This window comes from Hyperoodon ampullatus, assembly GCF_949752795.1.
Source record: "Hyperoodon ampullatus genome assembly, chromosome: 2".
NCBI lineage: Eukaryota > Metazoa > Chordata > Mammalia > Artiodactyla > Ziphiidae > Hyperoodon > Hyperoodon ampullatus.
In genome coordinates, this window is record NC_136915.1 from 7742534 (window position 1) to 7770202 (window position 27669).

Sequence of the window (27669 nt, forward strand, 5' to 3'; positions counted from 1 at the left end):
TGGGTCAGAAAGATGGGCATACTGGTGGCTTGTGATACATTTTGTCAAACTGTCTGTTCATCCCCACCAGCATTTATAGGGTGCCTTTTATCTTTTCCTTGAGTCGTACTGTCTTTACCTGACAGTTTTCCCTCTTTTTATGATTTGCCATGAATTCAGGCACTTCTCATGCTTAAGCTGTTTGTCTTTTGGATAACTAAGTTTGATCTTTGTTCCATGTGAAAAGATACATGGATGATGGTAATTGGTAAATGAATGATGAGTACAGAGATTTACTATGCTTTTCTCTACTTTTAAAACATCAATTATACAAAAGTAGTTAAAATAATAGTCACATTTAGTAGGTATGTGGCCCTTAATAAAACTTAACCCAATTTTTTTCCTGCTCAGGGATACCCATTTAAAGTTCTATGGAATTTCTATAAATTAGTAAGAAAATTGGGGGAGTTATGAGAATTCAGATTCTGGTCATGGGTGTTGCCAAGCTATTTTCCCAGCCCGGTTCCTTTTGTTATTGTGTCGTTGCCAGACCTTCGTTGTGAAACTTTTGTCTTCAAAACCACCTCGTAATTTCTCTTCTGCCCTCCATGTGAGATATAGACAAAATTTTATCACATCTCTGATTTTGCAGATTTGTATTATTCATTCAATGACATTGTAGCAGCAATAACTGCTTTTAGAAAGGGAAGAAAGTACATGTGCTTCAGTCCCTTGTCTTTCTTCTTTAGATGTTGAGCATACCGGAGCCACCAGCGAGTTCTATGACAAGTTCACCATTCGCTATCATATTAGCACCATTTTTAAAAGCCTTTGGCAAAATATAGCTCACCATGGCACCTTTATGGAGGAGTTCAAGTGAGTATTGGGCCCCTAATGTCACAGCTTGCTCTCTTGCAAATCACAGGTAGAGTGGCCACTTAAAAACTTTCACGGCTGGGTTCTTGTTGACTGTTTGCTTGGTCTCAGCCTCCCTTAAGTTTTCCAGATGGTTCTGCTAAATGTGAGCAGGGTTATCTAAATCTCTGTGCTCGACAGACATTGCTGAACTTTAGAGTTTTCAAGATACTGTGGGCATGGTATACATAGAGAAAGAATCTATAACTCTTCTGAAATGATGTGTTGTGTTTTTTGGTGTTTCCTGATTACAGTATTAAATGAATTTGCAAAATGCCTGAAATGAGATCTTATGGTACTCCTGAATATGATATCAAGGTTTAGAGTTAGAAATGTAAGGAGAACTTGAGATTCAGAAGCAGACAGGGTAAGGCTGTCACTTGAAGTGACGTTCTTTGTAGTGAGGCCCTAGACCGTGATTAAGGGCTTTTCATTACCAACCTGAAATTTTGGTGACTACTTAAACCTGAACATTAGTAATTCCATCTGAGTTACTGTAAAAAGAAAGGTGCTTCAAATAGAAAGGTAGGTGAAAATATTGAATTCTTGAATTATTCTTCAGAAGAAATTTTATCCCATCTCCTTGGATCTTTTGCAACCCATGTTCAGTCTTTGATCAAGCCTAGCTGTCACTTGTTTACCGAGTTACTAGTCAACAGTATAAGTATGACCAGTGGAGTAGCCATTTGCTAGACACCTTTCTGCAGAGTAATCTCTTTAAGTTAGTTATCTCGGTGAACTGCTCTTGTCATCAGAATTACATTCCAACAAAAAAAGCTTGGCATGAGCTTAGGAGACCAGGCAGGCCCACAGCTTGATCTGCCTGGTGCTAAGTAGGAGTGTTCATCCTGAACTTCCCATGTTCCTGAAATCCAGGCCTCTGCCCTTGCTCACAGGAACTTCTCTTCCCCGCACCCCCGGCATGGGCTCATTGCCCTCTGGTCACCCAGCAGTAGATCCTGAAGTGTAGCTCCTCTTTTCTCTACTAATCTGGCAGATACAGAGTCTAACAGGTGGGCCAGGCCCTCTCAGCTCACCAGCAAGTTCCTCCATTATAATAGGATATGCAGGACAGTTCCAGAGATTGGAAACTTCTGTTTCCATAAGGTATGTTAATATCCTACTTTATCAGTATTACAGCTTCCAATTTTTCTTCAACCTGTCTTTCTTTATAATAAAGAAGAACTGTATCGGGAGTTCTCTTATCTCTTATATGTGGGTATTTGTGCTTTCCTTATATGTTGGGGAGTTTAAGCATATTTTCTTTTCTAGTCTGGAAGAGTGTTTTCTCTACTTAAAATTGTTGAGGGAATGAGCTGGGGAGTGCTGGTAAATCCACTCTCTGGGGTGGGGGGTGGATATCAGCATTTGCTGGTCGTCCGGGGTGTAAATAATGCCACTGTTGCCAAATTTGAGCTACCAAGGGAATTTGCTCACAGAACTCTAGAATGTTAGGACTTGGCTCTCGGGAACCCTGCAGGGTGGCTGTAGCACATTGGTGGAATGAGCTTATCAATTAATATAGAAGAATAACAGGGTCTCAGGAGATGTGGGGCTGCAGCACCGGAGCTGCACCTCCGCTCCAGGGAAATGTGTGACCATGTACCGTGTAATTGCCTTTTTAGTTCCGGGAAGCAGTTTGTCCGCTATATAAACATGCTGATAAACGACACAACATTTTTGCTCGATGAAAGCCTGGAGTCTCTGAAGCGGATCCACGAAGTGCAAGAAGAGATGAAGAACAAAGAACAGTGGGACCAGCTGCCCCGGGTGAGGACACGGTCCAGGTGATGGGACAGCATCGCAGGGAAGCAGCCTTGGCCCCGGGCAGCGCCCTGCTTTGGGGGCTGCATCTGGGTCTGAAGGCTTAGGTCCGACAGACTTGTCGGTACTTGTTACCATCCCACCTGTGGGCTTCTGTGAAGTTAGAGCCCAGGTTTGGGGTAGGAGAACCCTTAAACACTTGACCTAAAGCTAGGAAATGAGGTGAGAAGTCTCTGTCCTGAAAACTCTCTCTGCCTTTTTAAATTTCAAGGACTGTTTTGGAGAAGAGCTTTTATTGTTTGAATATGTTAAGATTTAGGAAAGTAACTAGGAAATAAATCTCTAGAACTCTGTCTGCTAGTCAAGAATTGAGTTTGTTCGTATGATCTTCTTTGGACATCCGTGTGACTAACTCAGGAGGGCTCTGATGGGGTGTTTTTCCTCTCAGTACATCTTGGTTTTTATGTTCAGTTATAAACAGAAAAGAGGTCTGTTTTGCCAGGTTCCATGAGAAATTCCTGCTGTGCCGGTGATAGCACACTGCCCTCTCCTGACATCGATTGCCACCATTTAGACTTATTAGGCCCTTCGCAGCTATTGGTGACTTCATATATTGGTTAGTTCTGCTCCTTGTTTTGTTAGGTTCAAAATCAGAACTGCTTTCCAGAAAGTAGGGAGGACCACTTTTTCTTTTCTCACAGCAGCATTCTCGAGATGAAGATAGTACTGAGGCTGTTCTAAGCTGTGGAGTCAAAACTCTCTTAAACGTAGAATGTCGAGGCACACTTAGGGGAGGTTTTCATTCCAAGTATTCCTGCAGCTTTGATGAGAATTTTACATCTTACTGTAGCCAACATGCTTCAACTACAAACTTAAACCTTCTGGGGGGGCTTTGCATAGAGTCCGTAGATGCTGGATTTCTGCGGTGTCCACACCACCACGCTCCTTGAGCCCCTCTAGTTGTATTCAGGAGGTAGCACAGTGGTCTTCATCTTTTCCCTCGGCACTGTACTGGCACCCTCTAGATGGCGTTCATCCTACCCACCAGCCTCTTATGCATTTCTAAACACATATGCATTTCTAAACGCTCCTTTGCCTCCAAAACCCTCCTCCTGCCGCTCTCCGTTTCCCACCGGGTGGCGTCACCCCCAGGCCTGAGGCTCCCCAGGGTGGCTCTAAGACATCCTCCCCTGCTCACCCCTTGTCACAGTCTGTCAGCTCGAATCTGGTCCAGTCCCCCGGCCTCTGCAGAACGTGCCAGGGAAACAGATGAGCTCTAGTTGCAAGAGCCCCAGCTTCGGGTCCAGGGGACCTGGGTTTGAGAACTGTCCCTGCCGCACATTAAAAGTTCTTCCTCACTGTTTCCTAGCCCGTAAATCAGAGATAGTTCTTGCCTTGTGGGAAAGTTGTGAGGAGAGACGGATGGTGAGGATGTAGTTCATGACCAGCCCAGAGAAAGTGTTCAGGATGCGTAGCTCCTATTGCTTTGTTTGCCTTGAGACACTTCTGTCCAAAACGCTGTACATTCTACTCTTATGTATTAAAATCTTATCCATTCTTTGAGGGAGGTCTTGTCCGCATACTCCCTCACGGCTGACCTTCCCCATCAGTGGAGCTGCAGAGTCTCACCTTTCTCCCACTCCTGTAACACCCTCTTTATGTCACTCATGATGCTGATGTTGGACCAGCTTATGTTGTCGATGTTGGGGTACGGGTCTGTGACACATTACCTCGTCCAGAGTCTGTGCTTATAATAATAGCATTTGTTTATGAGGCGACTGAGCAGATACTATTGATTTTTCTGGGTCAACGGATGGAAAAGGGCATAAATAATCCCTAAAAAAATGCTCCTTCAGAATCAGGTCTGCTTGACTTTGGAGTCACATCCTGCCTCCTGCCTCCTGCCTCCCCGCCTGGTCCTCCCAGGTGCTCAGCTCTCAGGCCTCTCTTCTCTCTCCACACTTGCTCCCTAAGTCGTGTGTTTCTCGGTGAGGATGCTGGTTGGAGTTTTGCTATAAGAGTCATTCTTTGCTATGAGAGACGGTCCCGGACACTGCAGGACCTTTAGCATCTCTAGCTCATGCCCATTTAATGCCAGTGATGTTTCCCTCCAACCCTGGGTCACCATGCAACCGGAAACATTCCCACACGTGGCCTGATGCCCCCAGTTGAAAATCACTGCTAGCTGATCTCATCTATTCCAAGGCTTTAGCTGTCTGTATTCTAACGACTCCAAAATGTGCCTCCCCAGCTCGGCTCACTCCTGATTCAGGCTTACATAACCAGCTGTTGACCTCCCCCTACCCAGTGGTCTAATAGGATCTCAAACCTGACTTGTCCAAAACTGAGCCCTCGATGTCGTCCCCCAGATCTCCTCTCCAGACCGCCCTGTCTCAGGAAGCGCCGACCGCATTCTGCTCATTGCTCTGGCTCAGCACCTTCTAGAGCCTTCCTTGATTCCTCTCTCTCCCAGCAAAGGCCCCTAGGCTCTGTCGTAAAGTATGTTTGTTATCTGACCTCTTCCCCCACCTCCAGCTCACTACCGTCTCTTAACCTGCATTACTGGAGTAGCCCCCCATTTGGTTTCAGCCTCCACCCTTGCTCATGTGCATTCCAGCAGGATGGTGTTAAAATCTCAGTCAGCCTCTCATCCCTGCTCTGCTCAGAGCCCTTCCAGACTTCCCGAATTCTCACACTCGGGCCTGGAGGGCACTGCAGTCTCGGCCCTGCCCTTCCCCTTCGCTCATGCTACCCTGCCCCCACTTGCCTCCTTGATCTTCCACCGAACAGCAGGGCCTTTGCACTTGCTGTGCACTTTGCACTCCCTGAGCCCGGAGTGCTTTTCCCCTGATTCTTGCTGACCCACTTCCTTCAGATACCTGCTTAAATGTTACCTCCTCAGAGAGGCCTTCCCTGACCACCTTTCCAGACTAGCACCCCAGCCCTAGCACACTCTTCCTCCACCCCCCACCCCAGCCCTGCTTTATTTTTCTTCATCGTTATCGGACTTATCTGTATCTGTTTGGGTGGGTGTCTGTTTATTGCTTATCTCCCTAACTGGCGTCTAAATTCCATGAGGTAGGGAGCCTTCTTGGTCACGTTCTATGCTTCATCTCCAGGACCTAAAGGAGGCCTGGCCTGTGGAAGGGGCTGGATCACACTGATTGATGAAGGAACGTGACACCCAGACACACACTAAGGTGGTTCTCACCTTGCTCTTCCTCCATCCTCCCTGCTTCAGCCTTTCGTTCCTGACCGAAGGGCAATGGGCAGGTCACCCAGCACTGGTGCAGGATCTCCACAGGGCACTTACCCAGGGGGCACTCGTGTGGCTACATTAGCTGTTCTAGCTGTTTCCCCTCCCCCAAGGTAAAGTAAACAGGCCTCTGAACAGATGTAGGAATTTAAGCCCGTACTGATGTTTCTGTATTTGGTCTATCACAGAGCCTTCAGTAGATTCCACCTTATTTTACCCATGAGTCAAATATACCTTATTGTCTTGTTTCCCAGCCTATGGCAGAGTAGAAGGAGGAGGATGGCACCAGAGGCAAGCATGCTGACAGTTGTAGAGGTTGACAGCCTAACAGGTGTGGAGAGACAAAATTCAAAAGCTGAGCAATCTACAGGCCCTTGGTGTTGTGGCGAAACCTATAGGCCTCAGTGTGATAGTGCAGCACGCCTGTGGTTTTCAAAATAACGATGACTACGCAGACGTTATTAAGGACGGTGAATATCCTTTATTAGCACGTGTATCAGGCAGGACGTAAGAATCACTTATTGCGTCCTGCATAGCAGTTGATGGTGAGTTCTTTTATCATTGAGGAAACTGAGTCTCATGTAAGTTAAGTCACGTGCCAGGGTCCCCTTATTCAAAGCCCTAAAGACATCTGATGGTGAAAGGAATAAACCTCAGTAATCTGGAAGGTTTGCTGTATAGGTTGTTGTATCATTCCCTAAGTATGTTGGCTGTATTATGCACTTTCCCATTTATGAGCTGACTGTATTTTTCCTTCACACTTGGTGTTTGCTGAGCTGCTGACTGTACTGAGATGTGTCTGGCATCTGTTCACTGTTCCCCAGGATCAGCAGCAGGCCCGCCAGTCCCAGCTCGCTCAGGATGAGCGCGTTTCACGCTCATATCTTGCCCTGGCGACAGAAACCGTGGACATGTTCCATATCCTCACCAAGCAGGTCCAGAAGCCATTCCTCAGACCTGTGAGTAGAACCTTGGGGGTATTTGTTTTTGTCTGTTGGATTCCACATTCAGAGTCTATCACTTATAACTAAATAGAGTAGTTGTTGAAATCCTGGGTGTTTCAGCACCACAGTCACCGATCGGTGAAATTCTGTTACCGATGTTGTGCTAATTGATACACACAACATTCTATCGATAGTCTGAAGTCTGCAAAAGGTCACTTCCAAGATAACTTATATCACTTTCTGCTGAGACAGCACATTGGATTATTAATGTTGTAGCTGTGACGTATTTTTATCATCATCGACTCCAGTATTTTATTTATAGGAAAAGTATAAGGTGACATCAATTGGAAATGAGACTGTATTAAGTAGAAATAATTGATAGTGTATAAGATCTTTGGTTCTCTTCGGTGTAGGTTTGTTACATTCAGGAAGCCAAAGGTTAACAAGAGCCATAATTAGGGTTTATGATGGGTCAAAGGTAGCCAGATTGTTTGGCCTTGACTTGATTGATGAGACCGGGATCCTGTTTCTGAAATCGAAACTGAGGGGCATAAATGAAGATCTCTGCTTCTCTTCAACAACCCCCCGCAACACACACACACACACACACACACTCACACACACACACACGTGCACATAAACACACACAGAGTTTAGAAGTCTTATGGTGGGGCCGGGGCCAGGATAGTGAGGAAGGCAAGAAAGGGGCCTGAGATTTGGTAGTTACTTGCCCATATGGAGACAAGTTTACAGTGGGATGTAATTTTACTACACGTTTCCTCCAGTTTCCCTGTTTACTCTCACCTCCGTCATTATCACTACACCCTGTCCTACTTGCAACTCAAGAGGTGAGCCCCCTCCTCTGTCCCCTTTACATTTCATGTCTCTTCATAAATAGATTTCAGTGCAAGAGCAGCAGAACATGAAGCAAAACAGTGCATCACTGAAAGCGTAAGAACGTTCGACTCATTGAGATAAGGTACTTCAGACACTTGCTTCCCTTAAAGGTTTGCAAATGGACTTCTTTAAACTTTTTCTATAAAGGCCAGACAGTAAATAGTTTAGGCATTGTAGGCCACATGGCCTCTATTGCAGCTGCTAGCTTTGCTGTTGCTGTGTTCCAATAAAACTCCGTGAAGTGAGGCATCAGGCCAGATATGTCTTGCAGCTAGCAGTTTGCCAATCCCTGCTCTAAGTCATGTTTTATTTTGTGTTCAACTACTCCGATGGCTGTGCTCTTTGATTGTTCAGAAGGTCAGAAACTATAAAAATTACTTGAGACTAAATTATCATAAAGCCTATTTTTAGTTCTAAATTCTTCATTTTTTAAAGGAAATTATTGAAAGCTAAGTCTGTTATTTTCATGTCAGTTAAAATTAATGTTTTTCAAGACCTACTCTTTGATCTGAGCTCTCCATACACCTGGGTCATAGTCTGCTGCCCCCTGGTCTTTGCCTGTGCCTGCTTTGATCTCTCCTTTTCCTTTGCTGCACTGTTTTCACCTTCTTTGCTGGTTAGCACAAAACTCTTCCACTTCAGGGAAAAAAAAATTACCAATTATATCCTATTCTTATCCCTCCTTAACCTCACAGTTTCTTAACAATTAAATACAGGAGTACTTTTTACTTTGTGCAAAAGCACGTCCTTTAGAAGCCAAACTTAAGTTGAATTTGTATAAATCCAGTCATGAAATTTAATGAAAACCTTGTTACTTAAAGAGAAGCTTTCACAGCTCATTTTTTATGGCCGGTGTTTAATACTCTATAAGCCAGGTTTTCCTATTTCAGGTTTGCTTAAAGCAATGTATGCCCACCTGTAGTAGGTACTGTGTCATCTTGTGGAGTTATAGCATATTATTTCATAATTAGTTTTTAGTTGTTTCATTTAAGTTTGTTTTGTCTCACTGGCTAGATTTCAAACTATTCAAGACATAAATTTTATCTTCTACCTCTTTAATATTTCTTCACTCTTTGCATCTGATAAATAAATAAGAATGGTGCATATTGCCTGAACTGTCAGGGACTTGAAATTTATAGAAAAAATAATGCATAAAATGATGGCTGAAAGAGAAACTTTCGTGACACGTGTGATGATGATGGAATTATGAATAGTTTCCCTCTTTTACCTATTTCTCAACAAATTCAAAGTGATCCTTGTTTTTATAATTAAAGCATGAATTTAATGAAAATGTTGCCTTTTTGGTATTTATAAATATTCCATCAGCATGCAACATTCTATGAAGTATTAGAATTACTGGATTAGAAATGGAGAGTAAAGAAAAGTTTGAATAGAATGTCCTTCTTCGTATGATATAGCACATATAAGGGATTCTTTGAAGACTGAGCCTGCCAATTTCTGTTCCTCCACTGAAATGGGAGTTTTGGGTCCTTCTTGCTTGTCTCAACAGCATGAATTGTCCTATTATCCCGTGATTTCCTAGGAACTCGGACCCCGATTGGCTGCGATGCTGAACTTTAATCTTCAGCAACTCTGTGGTCCTAAGTGCCGTGACCTGAAAGTTGAAAACCCTGAGAAATATGGCTTTGAACCAAAGAAGTTGTTGGACCAACTGACGGATATTTACTTGCAGCTGGACTGTGCCCGGTTCGCTAAAGCCATTGCTGACGACCAGGTCAGTGCCCAAGGGAACAGTTTCAGAGGGAGTCTGGAGTTCAGGCTCCTGAAGGGGGTGACTTGAGTTTGCTTCCCTGTGGATTTCCCGGCAGACCCTGCGCGATCACATATCCATCTGTTCTTGGATTTTCCCCACTTGAAATCAAGGAAGGTGACACTTTTCAAAATGTGGTTTGAGAAGTTTTTAGTATGTAAATAGAAATAATGGCCACAGTGGCGAGGGGAGCTTGTCTGGTGTAAATGGATGTGACTCGGTTGTTTTCCTTTGGGCGTGAAGAGCGGATTTGGCTCTCAGGTCCGTCTCCAGTTGAGTTTGTACCCATCTTGCTAAGGGCCTCACTCGACAAATCGGTTACATTCCCAGAAAGAGCCTGGTTTTCGCAGGGAATCCAAATCTTCTTCCCAAGAAGGAGATTTAATAACAGCTTCAGTGCTGCCGTTATTTCTGTGGTTCCAGGTTTCAAACCGTGTATGTTATCTTTTTTTTTTTTTTTTTTTGCGGTACGCGGGCCTCTCACTGCTGTGGCGTCTCCCGTTGCGGAGCACAGGCTCCCGATGCGCAGGCTCAGCAGCCATGGCTCACGGGCCCAGCCGCTCTGCGGCATGTGGGATCCTCCAGGACTGGGGCACGAACCCGTGTCCCCTGCGTCGGCAGGCGGACTCTCAACCACTGCGCCACCAGGGAAGCCCCGTGTATGTTATCTTTACATTCTTCCCTCCTTTATTCCTTGTGTCCCTCTGATCGTATCCATTTTGTGGTTTTCATTTCCACAGCTACCAACTTAGTCCAAGCGACCCCTGCCCAGCCTCGAGTTTTAATGTTTCAGTACCTCACAGAGGGCTTCCCGTCCCTCCACGTTCCTCTGTCCTGCAGCCTCTTCAGCGTTATAATAACTGATGTTTATCAACCACACATCAAGTTTTAGCCACTTTTCATGTTTTCACTTGTAATCCTCACAAAATCCTACAATTTAGGTTTAGTTGGATTCCTTGCTTTACAAGGAGGCACACAGAGGTTACAGAGCCGCACAGCTGATGTGAGGCGGAGGCAGGATTCCCACCGGGCAGTCTGGCCCTGAGCCCATGTTCTCAGCTTCTCTGCTCTCCACTTAAAATGCCCCCAAAGTGCCATGTCTGTTTCAGTCTCTGCGTCTTTGTTCACATTATTTATCCAAGTATTAACTCACATCTCAGGGTAACCATCACTAGGCATTCCAGAAGGTTCTTTACTTATATCTCATCCAAAGGTCAAAATAGGGGAATCGCAGGTACTTTTTTTTTTTCAGTAACAGCTTTATTGAGACATAATTCTCATACATAGGTACTTTTGGATAAAGCAAGAGGTGTGGTCTTGACAAAGCACCTGCAATGGAAAAAACCACATATGTCTAAAGCAGTTTTTCCATAAAAAGTTGTGGTAAATGAGCAGGTTAGGTGTTTGCAGTTACTTTGGGTAGGTGCTAAAATGATTCTCTAGCCTATGACTGTATGATGCTGTACGTGTTGAGAAATGGAAGATAAGCGGTAGCCTTAAGAGAGACAGGAAATGGAAACGCTCCCCAGGCAAGGTCAGGTCGTCTGCTTGGGCAGCAGGCTGGCTGGAGCTGCGCCTCTCCGGCCCAGCCAGAGGTCGGGTGTGAGGAGTCCCCCGGGACTCCTCCGCTTTCACTGTCGGGGACTCAGAAGGGTCGTTTAGCCTGCTCGCTCTTCCCCTGGTAGGTCTTGCTGTGGCTGCCATGTCGCAAGCGGTTATAACACGTAACAGAAAGTTTGCAGTGTGTATGAGCACAGCACACCCAGTGAGACGGTGAAAACCAAGTGGGTGACAAAGGAGTGTTTCCCATTGCTTCCAGCTGCCTCTCCTTGGGGACCAACAAAACATCCACACTGCCTGGTAATGCCTGTGGATTGTGGTGGTGGCCCAGGTGGTGGCCTGTGGTGGCACATGGCTTGAATCACAGGCAGCGGTTTCTGCACAGTGGCACATGGGTCTTCTCGGATGTCTCAATAGCCCTGTTCTTCCAGACACGTGAAGCAGGCACACAAGTGCCAGTGGCACAGTGGAGAGAAAAACACTTTTCAAGTGGGTTTTTTGCTGCCTTGTACAGTGTGGCGTTTGTCTTGATTGTTGGACACTTTCCATTTATATGGGCTGTAAGCTGATGAGGGGCCTGCCCACTGGATTGTTTCAGAAGAGGGGCTCGGGGGGCTGCTGGGGGTGGAAGGATGGAAGACTAGAAAACTCCAGGGAGGTGGTAGACTTTCGTCTTCTCCCTTGGGAGCAGTGCTCTTGGTCCGCTCTGGTTCCGTCTGGTATGTCTTGTTTTCCTGGGAAGACAGAGGAGAAAAGAAACAGCAGCCGAGCAAGGGAAGACACTGAGAGCTTTCTCTCCTGTGCACCGAGAGTGGGCGGAAGACAGGTGCCCGGGAGAGGTGACAGAGGCCCCAGCGCGAGGAGCCCTGAGCCTTACACTCACAGGCCTGAGGAGAGAGCCCCTCGTCAGAGAGGGCGTGCGACAGGACAGTTGTCCCTGGAGCCCAGAGAGCCCAGGAGAGAGAGAGGTCTCAGCCTGACACAGTGAGCTGCACTGAGGGCCAAGTCTGCCTGTGGTTTCCGGGCAGAGGGACGGCAGATCTCTTGTTCACGGAGCGCTGTCTGTTAACACCACGTTCCACTAAACAACAGTAGTAGTCAAGAGCCCATGTAATGGGTTACTTCCTGGTGGTCCAGTGATTAAGACTTCGCCTTCCAGTGCGGGGAGTGTGGGTTCGATCCCTGGTCAGGGAGCTAAGATCCCTCATGGCTCCCGGCCAAAAAACCAAAACATAAAACAGAAGCGATATTGTAACAAATTCAATAAAGACTTTTAAAAAATAGTCCACATCAAAAAAGAAAAAAGAAAAAAAAAATCTTGGAATTTCCCTGGTGGTCCTGCGGTAAAGAATCCACCTTCCAATGCAGGGACTGCAGGTTCAATCCCTGGTTGGGGATCCAAGATCCCACATGCCACGGGGCAGCTAAGCTTGCGTACCACAGCTACTGAACTCGCGCGCCTCAACGAGAGAGCCTGCGTGCCACAAACTGCAGAGTCCTTGCACTCTGGAACCCACGCACCACAACTAGAGAGAAGCCCAAGCACTGCAGTGAAAGATCCCGCATGCCTCAGTGAAAGATCCCGCATTCCTCAATGAAGATCCCTCATGCTGCAACTAAGACCTGACGCAACCATAAGAATTTAAAAAAAAAAAAAAAAAAAGAGCCCACGTGAAATCTCACTTCTCCTATGCAGCGTTCCTTTTTATTTTTATATATAAATTTATTTATTGGCTGCGTTGGGTCTGCGTTGCTGCATGCGGGCTTTCTCTAGTTGTGGCGACCAGGGGCTACTCTTCCTTGCCGTGCGCGGGCTTCTCATTGCGGTGGCTCCTCTTGTTGTGGAGCATGGGCTCTAGGCACGTGGGCTTCAGTAGTTGTGGCACGTGGGCTCAGTAGCTGTGGTTCGCGGGCTCTAGAGCACAGGCTGAGTAGTTGTGGCACACGGGCTTAGTTGCTCCGCAGCATGTGGGATCCTCCCAGACCAGGGCTCGAACCGGTGTCCCCTGCATTGGCAGGTGGATTCTTAACCACTGCACCACCAGGGAAGTCCTGCAGCCTTCCTTTTTTTTTTTTTTTTTTTTGAGGTGAAATTCACATAACATAAAATTAACCATGTTGAAGTGTGTAATTCACAGTATTGTACAACCATTTAGTACATTCACAGTATTGTACAACCGTCACCTCTTGTCACCCCCACAAGGAAATCCCGTACCCATTAAGCAGTCACTGTCCCTTCCTCCTCACCCCAGCTCCTGGCAACCACTAAACTGCTTTCTGTCTTTATTTTACCTATTTTTACATTTATCTATTAGCCTATTCTGAATATTTCATGTAAATGGAATCATACAGTGTATAACCTTTTGTGTCTGGCTTCATTCACGTAGCATGCTTTCGAGGTTCATCCATGTTATAGCATGTATCAGTACCTGATTCCTTTTTACGGCTTAAAGTTTCATTATATGGCTATACCGTGGTTTGTTTATTCATTCATCCATTGATGGACATTTGAATTGTTTCCGCCTTTTGGCTGTTATAAATAGTATCCTGTGAATGTTCATGTAAAAGTGTTTGAATACCTATTTTCAATTCTTTGGGATATACTTAGGAGTAGAATTTCTGAGTCATATGGTAATGCTATGTTTAACATTCCCACCAGCAGTGTACGAGGGTTCTAATTTCTCCACATCCTCGCCAACACTTGCTATTTTCTGTTTTGTTTTTTTATTTTTAAATAGCCACCCTAGTGGGAGTAAAGTGGTATTTCACTGTGGTTTTGATTTGCATTTCCCTAATGACAAATGCTGTTGAACATCTTTTCGTGTACTTGCTGGCCATTTGTATATCTTTTTTGAAGAAATGTCTGTTCAATCCTTCATCTTTTTTTTTGGCCGCACCAAGCAGCTTTGTGGGATTTTAGTTCCCTGACCAGGGATTCACCCCAGGCCCTCGGTAGTGAAAGCACAAGTCCTAACCACTGGACCACCAGAGAACTCCCCTTCATCCATTTTTTTATTTTATTTTTTATTTATTTATTTTTGGCTGCATTAGGTCTTCATTGCTGCACGCGGGCTTTCTTTAGTTGTGTCGAGCAGGGGCTACTTTTTGTTGCGGTGCGTGGGCTTCTCATTGCGATGGCTTCTCTTGTTGCGGAGCACGGGCTCTAGGCTCGCGGGCTTCAGTAGTTGTGGCACACGGGCTTACTAGTTGCTCCACGGCATGGGGGAATCTTCCTGGACTAGGGCTCAAACCTGTGTCCTCTGCGTTGGCAGGTGGATTCTTAACCACTGTGCCACCAGGGAAGCCCCTATCCATTTTTTAAATTGGATTCTTTCTGTTTTGTTCTTTATATATTCTGTGTGAGGTCTTTATATATTCTGGATACTAGACCTTTATCAGATACATGATTTGCAGATATTTTTATGTTTAATTTCTGTAGCCATTCTGTAAGATCCTTGAGGTCAAGAACAACATCTTGGGACTTCCCTGGTGGCCCAGTAGTTAAGAATCCGCCTGCCAATGCAGGGGACACGGTTCGAGCCCTGGTCCAGGAAGATCCCACATGCTACGGAGCAACTAAGCCCAGGCGCCACAACTACTGAGCCCACATTCTAGAGCCCATGAGCCGCAACTACTGAGCCCATGTGCTCTAGAGCTCTCACACTGCAACTGCTGAGCCCACGCGCCACAACTACTGAAGCCCGTGCGCTCTGGGCCCCACGTGCTGCAACTACTGAAGCCCGCGCACCTGGAGCCCGTGCTCCACAACGAGTGAAGCCACCACAATAAGTACGTGCGCTACAACAAAGCATAGCCCCCACTCGCCGCAACTAGGGAAAGCCCGCACACAACACCCAAGACCCAGCACAGCCAAAAAAAACCACAACATCTTTGCTTCCTCTCTGACACCATCCACACTGAACTTGAAGCAGCAGCTCAGTAATCTGTATTTGGTCGATTCATTGGCACCACTGCTCTTTGAAACTGAGTGCCATGTCCCCTTATCCTAAGTACCCTTTGATTTCTTTTTTCTTTTTTTTTGGCTGCGCTGGGCCTTGGTTGCTACTCACAGGCTTTCTCTAGTTCCAGCGAGTGGGGGCTACTCTTTGTTGCAGTGTGCAGGTTTCTCATTGCGGTGGCTTCTCTTGTTGCGGAGCATGGGCTCTAGGCACGCGGGCTTCAGCAGTTGTGGCACACGGGCTCTAGAGCACAGGCTCAGCGGCCATGGCTCACGGGCTTAGTTGCTCCGCAGCATGTGGGATCTTCCCGGACCAGGGCTCGAACCCATGTCCCTTGCATTGGCAGGCGGATTCTTAACGACTTCACCACCAGGGAAGTCCCTACCCTTTGATTTCTGATAATGCTCACTCTACTGCTCTATCTTAGAAGTTGACTTAACAGCAGGCAGAAGTCAGTTGGTTAAAAACTCAATCATCTTTTGAGAAATAGAGTGGGTGATATTTTCGAGAATAGTAAATGGGCTAAGAACGACTGCTTGTTTATGCAGAGAAGTTCAAGGTGAAATGTCTCAGTAGTGTGGATAGCAGCACCCACCATGTGTGTTTTTGCCCTTCCAACATCTCACCATAACCCTTTGGCCATTTATCCCCTGTGCCTCTTCCCAAAGCGACGGGGACTGCAGCTTACCTGGCTCATAATAAGTAGACACCAAATAAAGTATCTGTTGACCTAATGTAGTAATTTAGTTTCAGAAAACTATAGCCGAGGCCCTCTGAACTTTTCAAATTATTTTAAAGGATTATTGCCAGGCCCAGGCGCCCTGCTGGCTTTTTGTCCTCTCCTCTCTTTTCCCCTGAGTTGCATGGATTAAATAAGGGGCATGGTGTGTGTGGAGAGAGAAAGTGAGCATGTGCACTTATTTAGAAACTGAAGTTAAAAAAGAACAGAAGAAAGACTGAGGACTTTCAATCTGGCCTTCTAAGGGAACACAAGTATTGAGATGAGTTCATCCCATGATGTTCATGTGAATCCTCGTTTAGAAATCACAGGTCACAGATTATGGTCCTATCATTCAGAGTTTCAGATTTAGTCATTCCCCTCCTCCATCTGCATCACTGTCACTAAAGTGACAAGCGTCCAGTGTTTTTGCCCTAAATGCAAAATACGATATACTTTGATATTTTGAAATGGCAGTGATTTATATAAATTAGGCACCTGTGGGGTAGGTGTTACTACCCCCATTTTACACCTGAGGAAACTGGGGCTCAGGAGAGTTAGAACTTTGCCTAAGACCACACAGCAGGTAGATGGTAAAGCCAGGATTGAAGCCCAGGTTTGCCTGGGTCTGTGGTGGGCGCTTGCCCTGTAGACCAGCCCTCCCACTCTCACAGGCATAAACCCTGTCTGTTCCCGTCAGTAGAGCCCCTGACATTTAACAGCGTTGAACTGAGAGATCTTAAATAAAGATTGACAGGGAATGGGAGAACGCGCTTGTTGATTATGAACTGTATTGGGTTGTTTTCACCATGTTTACCTTTAGGGAAAAGAACTGAAATTTCCACCTCCTCTCATAGGCTGCTAGGGCTCAGTGCCTGGCAAGGACTGAAGTAGACTTCCAGTCCTTCTCTTTTTAATATTTAAATTTTAAGAGAAATGGATGTTTGCTATAAAAGTAATTAAAATTTTTTTAAATTCCCCTCATTTGCCTCAGTCCTGAAGCCCTTTCCAGAGGCCTTGTACAGTTTGGTGCGTATTAGCCCAGTCTTTATGTATTTATAGCCATGTCAAAGTATTTATATATGTACATTATAATTTTAGGGCGTTTTTAGAAAACAGATGATGCTTTGGGTATTTTCTGCAGCTTGCTTTTTTCCACTTAAAATATATTTACGTCTCACAGTGTCTTTCCTCATTTTCAGAGATCCTACAGCAAAGAATTGTTTGAAGAAGTTATTTCGAAGATGCGGAAGGCAGGGATCAAATCCACAATAGCAATAGAGAAGTTTAAACTTCTGGCTGAAAAGGTGGAGGAGATCGTGGCCAAGAATGCGCGTGCAGAAATCGACTACAGTGACGCCCCAGACGAGTTCAGAGGCTAGTGGGCCCACTTTTTTCATGTAGAATTCTTTGATTTGAGTTAACTTGAAACATGTAACATTAGAAGAGGACGTTCTGTGCTCTCATTGCCTTTTTTTTTTTTTTAATTTTTTTTTTTGGCTGCCTTGGGTCTTCGTTGCTATGCGTGGGCTTTCTCCAGTTACGGCGAATGGGGGCTACTCTTCGTTGTGGTGCGTGGGCTTCTCATTGCGGTGGCTTCTCTTGTCGTGGAGCACGGGCTCTAGGCGCGTGGGCTTCAGTAGTTGTGGCACGTGGGCTTAGTAGTTGTGGCTCGCGGGCTCTAGAGCACAGGCTCAGAAGTTGTGGCGCAAGGGCTTAGTTGCTCCGCGGCGTGTGGGATCTTCCCAGACCAGGGCTTGAACCCATGTCCCCTGCATCGGCAGGCGGATTCTTAACCACTGCACCACCAGGGAAGCCCCTCTCATTGCTTTTTGAGACACTTGGTCAGAAATTGAAATTCTGTTTATCTACCTTTAGTTCATATTATAAATTACAAGAGAAAAAAGTCCTTACCCTGATTTCAAACCAGGTAACAACCCTGAAGATTCTAAGGTCAACCTTGTCTTTGCAAGTGGGGACTCATGTTTTCAAAGAATTCTGAGAAGTCCTAAGAGGAAAGGTTGATTCTAGCCTGCCATCTTCGCCGTACGGCTCGGGAGGGCCTGTCTGTCCTGCTGTCTTTTTTGTCTATTCTTTCCTCCCAGCAGTAGCTGACAAAAGGGTTCTTCCCCTCTACAAAAGGTGAAGTATATGCCTTTATCTAATGCTGATTTCCTTCTAAACTTGGGGGCCTGGTAGGGGCCATTTGGTTGCTGTTTCTATGGTTATATTTTTCACTGATAGGAGGGACTTTGTTTTCTTTTTCAGTTTTAGGCTCTGTTGTTAGATCAGAGTTTGCTTTGCTTTGTCTCTGTAGACCCTCTGATGGACACCCTGATGACTGACCCCGTGCGGCTGCCCTCTGGCACCATCATGGACCGCTCCATCATCCTGCGGCACTTGCTGAACTCCCCCACGGACCCCTTCAACCGACAGACGCTGACAGAGAGCATGCTGGAACCAGGTAGAGGAGGGCATGGCTCGAACAGCAGTGCCTACACCTGTACTGAGCAGTGAGGCCAAAATCGTGTATCAGAGAGTAGTCAAAAGGGGGAAATTTAACACATCCAGACACTACATGGTTTCTGACACTTAATGGACAAGACATAAAGCATCCTTTGCTCTTTTTCACTACAGAATTCCAGTTCTTACTTTTCATATCCCGTTTCTTCTTCAGCCTTCAGTTCAGTGAGGGAATGAATGGCCTTTTCTTTCCTTTTCTACAGAACTACAAGCATCGTCTCTCAGGAAGAGCCCTCCCATCTGGGGTATTAATTCTTCCCTTTCTTTTCTCAGTGCCAGAACTGAAAGAACAGATTCATGCCTGGATGAGAGAGAAACAGAACAATGATCATTAAACCATCCTCCTTGCCCACCCTCTGCGAGAAACAGCCAAGGCCGGCGAGGCAGGCAGGAGCAGCATCGGTGGTGCAAATGCTGTTCACACGCTGGAGGCCAGAAGTGGCAAAATATACCAAGAGCCCACCCAGAGTGACCAAACAGTGGAGACCTGAAAGGACATGAATCAGAAGAGGAGCCCAATTCCTGTACATATATTTAAGTGACAGACGTGGTCAAAAGCTTGAGGGATACGTTTTATGATTGCTTGTGTAATAGAGCACGTCCTTCACATGTCACAATTTGGGGCTTTTGCTACGGAAGTCTTTTAGTGATTGATGACGAATGGGTCTGGGCAGCATCCCCTTCATCTTTTTTTTTTTTTTTTCCTAAATCCAGTATCCATTGGTTTTGATTGTGATTAGAGAACCTTGGACATTTTGCTGCTAAGACTCTTCCCCACGCCGGCCCCATCCTGATCCTACTTGCACTGCTGTGGATTTTTTTTAAGAGAAGCAAAAACAAAAATAAACTCTTTTCCCTGGCCCTCCAAACATTTATTCTGTGAGATAACTGTGCCTGCAACAAAGTGTTAATCCTGGGATCGTATTTTTATATCATATTCACATATTTGTTTTTTTAATTGGTGTTAGATGACATGATTAATAAAAAAGGCAAGATATTTTCAGAATTTGAATTTCAGTTTTTTTTTTATTATTTTGAAATGTCCCTTAAAATTTTTTTTTATTCTAAACAAAATGAAGAGAATCCTGTTGCTCTGGTCCTTGTAGTGAGTCCACGATTAGGAATCTGAGGAACAGCTGCAGCAAAGGAAGCATTTAAGTGTATCAGGATTTCGCGTCTTACGGTTTGGGGGGGGGTTGGGTTATTTTTAATGCTATGTGACAGTTGGAAACCTTTATAGTTATCCTGCGAGAGTAAATAAATTCCTCAACCCTTGAGTCTGTGAGTTCAAGGCAGGGGTCGTTTGTATGGTGTGTCCTGTGGGGCTTGGCCTTACCAAAGCAAAAAAGGGGTGCAAGAAATGTGGAAGTACGTCTGCTTGTAAAAACACACACAAAGAAAGACACACACACACACACACACACACACACACACACACAAACATGAGATTTTTTTGTATTACTGCTCCCTACTTACCATACTCGGATTCTTGAATCTCCTTTGGGGTAAAAAGGGATTTGAAACCATAAAGTGTTTTGAAGAAATTAAGTCTACAAAAACATACTTTCTTTTTCTTTTCCTTTCTTTCCCGCTCCACAGACAATGTCCTCTGTTCAGTTCCTAACGCAAACTACAATAAATGGTGATACACATTCAGAAGGAATCTTCTTTGAGTCTCTTCTTTTTGTGGAAAACAAAGGGGTGGGTGAAGACCAAGAGCCAGATGTGTTCGCATGTGGTACATGATCTTTCCTGGAGCCAATTAGGAATTGCTGTTTTTAAAATAAACCTTTCTGGGGCTTCCCTGGTGGCACAGTGGTTGGGGGTCCATCTGCCGATGCAGGGGACACGGGTTCGTGCCCCGGTCCGGGAAGATCCCATGTGCTGCGGAGCGGCTGGGCCCGTGAGCCATGGCCGCTGAGCCTGCGCTCCGCAGCGGGAGAGGCCACAACAGTGAGAAGCTCATGTACTGCAAAAGATAAATAAACAAACAAACAAATAAATAAATAAAAATAAACCTTTCCTATTGTGTCAGTCTTCATGCTCCAGTTGGTTCTCGTGTCACTGCTTGCTTGTTAAAGGGGGTTGAGCTTTGTCATGTTCAGTCTCTTCAGTTCTCAGGCGGTTACCCTATCACAAATACCTTTTCCCTGACCTTGAAATTTTTTGCTCAAGTTCAACCCATCTCATAAACATTATCTTGGGTACTGCAGTTGATGAAACCTTACCTACCAGCTCATGTAATAAGAGCAAGCGTTTCTGCAGCATTTGCTGTGTGCCAACCTATGCCAAGGCCTTTACATTTACGATTTCGTTCTCTAAGATAGTACAATCATCTTTGTTTTTTTCCAGCAGGTCAGGGTGTGGGATGTGGAGAGGTTAGGTCACTTGCCCAAGGTCACCTGGCCAGTTAGTGGAAGAGCAGGTGTCCAGGCTCCAGTGTCCATGCCCTTAGCCACTACTTTTGAGCACATTTGGACTAAATCAACTTTTTCCTTTTTCCAAAAAATATAATGTATTCCTGTGAACAACAATTTTAGACAATATAGGTAAAGGAAGGCAAAATCACCTGTAATCCAATGTGCAGATAATTGTTAATTTATTTTTTCCCAAGTTTATATACATTTATGCCTATACAGTTAATGGTGTTTATTGGCTTCTACTGCCAGTTTTGTTTCTCCATCTCATGAATGTGTATTGTTTCTCTCCTCTCTATCCAGAAGATAAACTCTGCACAGGTTTATCAGGTTCAGGCACAGGTTCTGTCGTGTTACTTGCATGCCCCACTCTTTCCCCATGAATGTAATAAGATGCTGCTTTACCCCTTCAGATGTACTCATCATTTTGAAAATTCACAATTCGGAGGTTTGAAGGACCTTTGCCAGCCAGGGCATGTCTCCTACTTGTACTGTCTCTAGGGGGAAGATGTTTGCTCTTTCTATTTTTAGAGTCTAAGGCTTGCTATTGTATAGAAACTTGTGACTGCCTTCATTCTGTGAATTATGGATATTAAAGTAAGATCCAAAATGTTTTAAAAGTAGGTCTTGGCTACAAGGAAGATGGCCAAACAGGAAGGAGGATCTGAGAATCAGAGGAGCAGCAAAGAAATGATCCTGAAGAGAGAGATGATTAAAATAGCTTCTTAGTCGTTTTGTGACTCACTATTGTGTGGGTTTTTAAACGGAGTTGATAAGAATATCTTTTGAAAAAATAGCCGAGCACGTTATTTTGTTCACATTTTGTAACCTTTGGGTTTGGTACATAAAATAGTGGATTTCACAGTGTTTGTGTTGAGGTGCTAAGGGGAGATAAATAGGCCCTATCTGACTAGGTAACTTTTTTTTTTTTTTTTTTTTTGCGGTATGCTGGCCTCTCACTGTTGTGGCCTCTCCCGTTGCGGAGCACAGGCTCCGGACGCGCAGGCCCAGCGGCCGTGGCTCACGGGCCCAGCCGCTCCGCGGCATGTGGGGTCTTCCCAGCCCGGGGCACGAACCCCTGTCCCCTGCATCGGCAGGCGGACTCTCAACCACTGCGCCACCAGGGAAGCCCCCAAGGTAACTTTCTGATTGAAGGAAACATCCATAGTATGAGCTTGATGTTTGGATCAGCTGGCATTGGGCTGAGGAAGTCACCCTTGGTTGATAAATAATGTGCATTTTATGAGCATTTTCTATGTACAAGCCACTCTCATATATTAATTTGTTATCTCCTCAACAGTGTGTAAAGGGGATAGGGAAGTGGCGTATGAATCTAGGCCATCTGGGCTTCAGGCTCTGATCCCTTCACCACTCCGGCTGTGTGGCAGTTCAGTGGTCCCTCAGTATCTGCAGGAGGTTGGTTCCAGAACCCTAAGAGATACCCAAATCTGCAGATGCTCAAGTTCCTTATATAAAATGGTGTAATGTTTGCTTATAACCTTCCCATGTACTTTAAATCATCTCTAGATTACTTATAATATCTAATGCAGTGTAAATAGTTGTAAATACAATGTAAAGAGTTGATGGCAGGCGACAAATTCAAGTTTTGCCTTTCTGGAACTTTCTGGAGTCTTCAAACTGTGGCTGGTTTAATCTGGATGTGGAACCCGTGTATACAGAGGGCCAACTGTATTCCAGAATGGTCCAAGTTCATAATGGCAAAGGAGATATGGAGAAGCAGCATAGCATTCCAGAAGGCACTTTGGCCTTGGGGTCAACTCTAGACTCAACTCTCATTTTATTTTTTTTTTTTTAATTTTTTATACAGCAGGTTCTTATTAGTTATCTGTTTTATACATATTAGTGTATATATGTCAATCCCAATCTCCCAATTCATCCCACCACCATCACCATTCCCCCCCGGCTTTTCCCCCTTGGTGTCCATACATTTGTTCTCTATATCTGCGTCTCTGTTTCTGCCTTGCAAACTGGTTTATCTATACCATTTTTCTAGATTCCACATATATACGTTAATATATGATACTTGTTTTTCTCTTTCTGACTTACTTCACTCTGTATGACAGTCTCTAGGTCCATCCACGTCTCTACAAATGACCCAATTTCGTTCCTTTTTATGGCTGAGTAATATTCCATTGTATATATGTACCACATCTTCTTTATCCATTCGTCTGTCAATGAGCATTTAGGTTGCATGACCTGTCTATTGTAAATAGTGCTGCAATGAACATTGGGGTGCACGTGTCTTTTTGAATTATGATTTTCTCAGGATATATGCCCAGTAGTGGGATTGCTGTGTCATATGGTAATTCTAGTTTTAGTTTTTTAAGGAATTTCCATAATGTTCTCCATTCAGCCCTCATTTTAAATGGTTAAATGACTTCAGTCTCACAGCTTTCAATATCAGACACTCACTGTTGACCCCCAAATTTGTATCTCCAGCCCAGACCTCCCTCCTGTACTGCAGACACTGGACACCTGAAATGTCTAAAAGACCCTTGGAATTCACATATCTAAATCAAGTTCCTTATATTTCACCCCAAACCTGATCCTCTCAGTCTCCCCATCACAGTAAATATCAACTCTGTCCTTCCAGTTTTGTCACTCAGTTTAAAACTTTGGGGTCATCCATTACTCCTCTGTTTTACTCTTTTCCTATTCAGTCTGCCCACAGATTTCTCAGCTCTGCCTATAAAATATACCCAGAATTCAAGTGCTTCTCACCAGGTCCACTGCTGTTATTGGTCTGAGTCATCATTAGCGGTGTTCTAGATTATTGCAGCAGCATCATGACTGGTCTCCCTGTTCATCCCTTGTCCTTTCTCAAAACAGCAGCTGAAACAGTCTTGTTAAAACTTAACTAAGGTTATGTCACTTCTGTGCTCAAAACCCTCCAGTGGCTTCCTAATCCCCTCAGAATAAAAGAAGCCCTTACACTGGCCTAGAAGGCAGTACCCACCCACCACATTATCTCTTTGACCTCATATCCTGTAACCTCCCCTAACTCCAACCTTTAAGCCACCCTGGCCTCATTGTCCTCCTTAAACTGTAGGTACGCTCTCCACCCCTCCTAGGGCCCTGGTACTTATGGCTCCCTCTACAAGGAATCTTCTTCCCACAGAGAAATACATGGATCACTCACTCCCTTATTTGCTTGAGGTCTTTACTCAAAAATCAGGGACTTCCCTGGCAGCCTAGTGGTTACGACTCTGAGCTTCCCCTGCAGGGGGCAAAGGTTCGATCCTTTGTCGGGGAACTAAGATCCCACATGCTGCATGGTGTGGCAAAAAAAAAAAAAAAAAATTCACCTTTTCAAGCCCTTCGTTGTTCATTCTTTTCATTTACTTTTTTTATGAATTTATTTATTTTTGGCTGCGTTGGGTTTTTGTTGCTGCACGTGGGTTTTCTCTAGTTGCAGCGAGCGGGGGCTACTCTTCATTGCGGTGCGCAGGCTTCTCATTGCGGTGGCCTCTCGTTGCAGAGCACGGGCTCCAGGCACGTGGGCCTCAGCAGCTGTGGCATGCGGGCTCATTAGTTGTGGCTCGCGGGCTTAGTTGCTCCACAGCATGTGGGATCTTCCCGGACCAGGGCTTGAGCCTGTGTCCCCTGCATTGGCAGGCAGATTCTTAACCACTGCACCACCAGGGAAGTCCCTGTTCACTCTTTTTTAAAATTGCCATTCATTCACCCACTTTTGCTGTGCTTTACTAGTCCCTTTCTTTGCATTTTCTCCTTAGCATTCTAAGAGATAGCATCATTATCTAACAGTCTATATCTACTATTTTCTTGATTACACTCTGTTTTTCTCCGCTAGAATGTATGCCCCATGAGGGCAGAGATTTTAGTCTGTTATGTATCCCCAGCACCTAGAAGAGTGCCTAGCATGCTCAATATGTTTGTTGAATGAATGATCTCTTCATATATTTGTTTGTCATTCCAGTTGCGTCAGTTATCTATCGCTGCATAACCAAATACCCCCAAATTTAGTGGCTTGATAAAATAACAGTGATTTTATCTCCCACAATTCTGGAGGTCCCAAGAGCAAGCACCCGCAAAGACCAGACAGAAGCTGTGTTGCCTTTTACAACTCAGGTTTGGAAGTAACGTAGGGGCCCTTCTGCCTTAGTCACGAGCCCATCCGGATTTAAGGGGAAAGAACATACAGCCCAACCTCATGATGGGAAGACATTAACATCACACTGTAATTAGAGCATCTGGGATTGGAGATGTTGTTCTGGCCATCTTGCAAAGTAAGATCTGCCATATTGCCTCTCTGGTAACAATTTACACTCTTCCTAGTACATCCCTTCCTCTAAGACTCCCAAATTTCATCCCATTATGACATCAGCTTAAAGTCCATTGTCTCGCCCTTCAAAGCAAGCCTAGGTATAGATGAGCCTCCTCGGATCTGATTCTTTGGGTACCATCAGGTGCTATTCCTCTGGACCCAAAGATATGTGAACTAAAGATAAAAGTTATCTCCATACATGGAGAACATATAATGATGGGCCAGGCATAGAAAAACCATTATAGATGCTCCTGTTCAAAAAATTGGCAACTGGGAACATGCATGAGTCACTGGTCCATAGTAATTTGGAAATCCAGTTAGGCGTTGTGTTACCAGTTCCTTGTTCAGGGATCAATCCTACAGCCTGTGAATTGTTCACCAAGGTTCTCACTTCCACCTTCTGGACTCCTGGTTTCTGCCTCCGAATCTTTTCTTTCTTTTCCACAGGAAAACTGAATTGCACCTAAGTACTCTTCCTCGTTTCTTTCCTGCTTGTGAAGAGATTGGGTTCCAGAGTCTCTTTTCATGTTGTACTTTTTCTGTCCCTTTTCATTTAAGCTGGAGGTACTTTCCTCAAAACAGTTCTCTTAAAATTGTGTGGGTTTTCTATGAAACTTCTTGGGGTTTACTCTTCCAGACAAAAGCCACAACCACAAATGTCTTCATGAGAAACTCTTCTCTATTTTGAATTTCTTGTGAAACCCTTAAATCTTTCTGAGATCTTAAGAAAGGATTTTACAGTCATGTTCTTGACCTCATCTTTAGATGTTTACCTGACAGTGATCTCTATTTGATTTCTGCCCAGAACCCATTCTTCTGTAGGCAATGAGAAGCCAAGTGACAACACATTCATTATTCCTGACTTGAAATTTCCTTGCCTTGGTCATTGAGGTTACTAGGTACACTTCTTCTCTTCACATTACCACAGATGACAGAGGGGGCAAAATTTCCACCACTCCATAGAAAGCGTTCCCTTTCCTCCAGCTTCCAATAACATTTACTCACTTTGCTTTAAAGCCTCTTAGATGCCCTGTAGGCCTCGCTAAAGTCTCCTCAATGTCCTCTGCCTGCCATTCAGTCCCAAAGCCAATGCCCCGTAATTTAGGCTTGGTTACAATCGCACCCACTTCCAAGACCCAAATCTTGCTGCTAAACAGATTTAATGGCTTAAAACATTAGTTATTATTTAATGATCATCTATCATGGTTCTGGGCTGGCCTGAGCTCAACAAGGCAGTTCTCACTCAGGGACTCTTAGGCCATTACAATCATAGTGGCTGAAGCTGGAGTCATTGTAAAGGCTTTCTCATTCACATCTGGCTGTTGGCTGGGACCCAACTGGGACTGTTGGCTGGGACCCAACTGGGACTGTTGGCTGGAACACCTACACATGGCCTCCCTGGGGCTTTTGGCTTTACATACCAGGTTCTAAGAGCTAGCACCCCAAGACAACCCAGCAGAAGTTGGTTTTTTATGACCTAGCAGCCTCAGAAGTCATATTCAGTCGCAGGCCTGCCCAGGTTCAAGGGGAATAAACACAGACCCCACCTCTCAATGCTAGTAATTCCAGTGTCACATTTTAAAAACAGCATGTGGGGGACTTCCCTGGTGGTCCAGTGGTTAAGACTCCGCGCTCCCAATGCAGGGGACCCGGGTTTGATCTCTTGTCAGGGAACTAGATCCCGCATGCCACAACTAAAAGAGCCTGCATGCCGCAACAAAGATACGGCGCAGCTAAATAAATAAATAAATAAATAAATATTAAGAAAAAACCAAAACAAAACAGCATGTGCATGGGAGATCTCATTGAGCCGTCTTAGAAAATGCAATCATCCACACAGTTTTCCCCCTTCTGTAAAATGACAATTCTGTGTTTTCCTGCCCCTTTTCTTGCTGTTTTGTAGGCATTCTTTTGTATTTTCTAGAATTTACTCCCTAGTCAGTTTTAGATGTTGGGAATATCTTCCGCCAATCTGTTATCACTCTGATAGATTTGTTGTAATCTTCTTTTTTTGAGTGGAAGTTCTGAATTTTGGTACTGTTGTATCTACCTATATATATATATATATATTTTTTTTTTTTTTTTTTTTTTTTTTGCAGTACGCGGGCCTCTCACTGTTGTGGCCTCTCCCGTTGCAGAGCACAGGCTCCGGATGCGCAGGCTCAGCGGCCATGGCTCACGGGCCCAGCCGCTCCGCGGCATGTGGGATCTTCCCGGACCGGGGCACGAACCCGTGTCCCCTGCATCGGCAGGTGGACTCTCAACCACTGCGCCACCAGGGAAGCCCCTACCTATATTTTTATTTATGGATTTTTAGAGGTAAAATTCACATAACATACAATTAACCATCTTTTTTTTTTAATTGGGGTACAGTTGTTTTACAATGTTGTGTTAGTTTCTACTGTACAGTAAAGTGGAGTTCCCTGTGCTATACAGCAGGTTCTTATTAGTTATCTATTTTATACATATTAGTGTGTATATGTCAATCCCAGTCTCCCAGTTCATCACCCCCCACCCCCCGCTTTCCTCCATTGGTGTCCATATATTTGTTCTCTACTTCTGTGTCTCTATTTCTGCCTTGCAAAATGGTTCATCTGTACGATTTTTCTAGATTCCACATACATGCGTTAGTATACGATACAATTAACCATCGTAATGTT

The 27669-nt window shown here is 44.8% G+C and overlaps 1 protein-coding gene across 1 annotated transcript in view; it reads left to right on the plus strand.

Moving 5' to 3' along the window:
• The window catches only part of UBE4B (ubiquitination factor E4B), a gene marked incomplete at both ends in the record, with an annotated part of 114222 nt that extends 95601 nt beyond the window's left edge, over window positions 1–18621 (plus strand). Inside the window, 7 exon segments of the mRNA XM_079697982.1 lie at window positions 729–855; window positions 2520–2664; window positions 6739–6873; window positions 9299–9490; window positions 16966–17140; window positions 18081–18227; window positions 18560–18621. Of these exon segments, the coding sequence (XP_079554108.1) occupies window positions 729–855; window positions 2520–2664; window positions 6739–6873; window positions 9299–9490; window positions 16966–17140; window positions 18081–18227; window positions 18560–18621 (983 nt within the window).
• Window positions 18622–27669: the final 9048 nt, after the last annotated feature.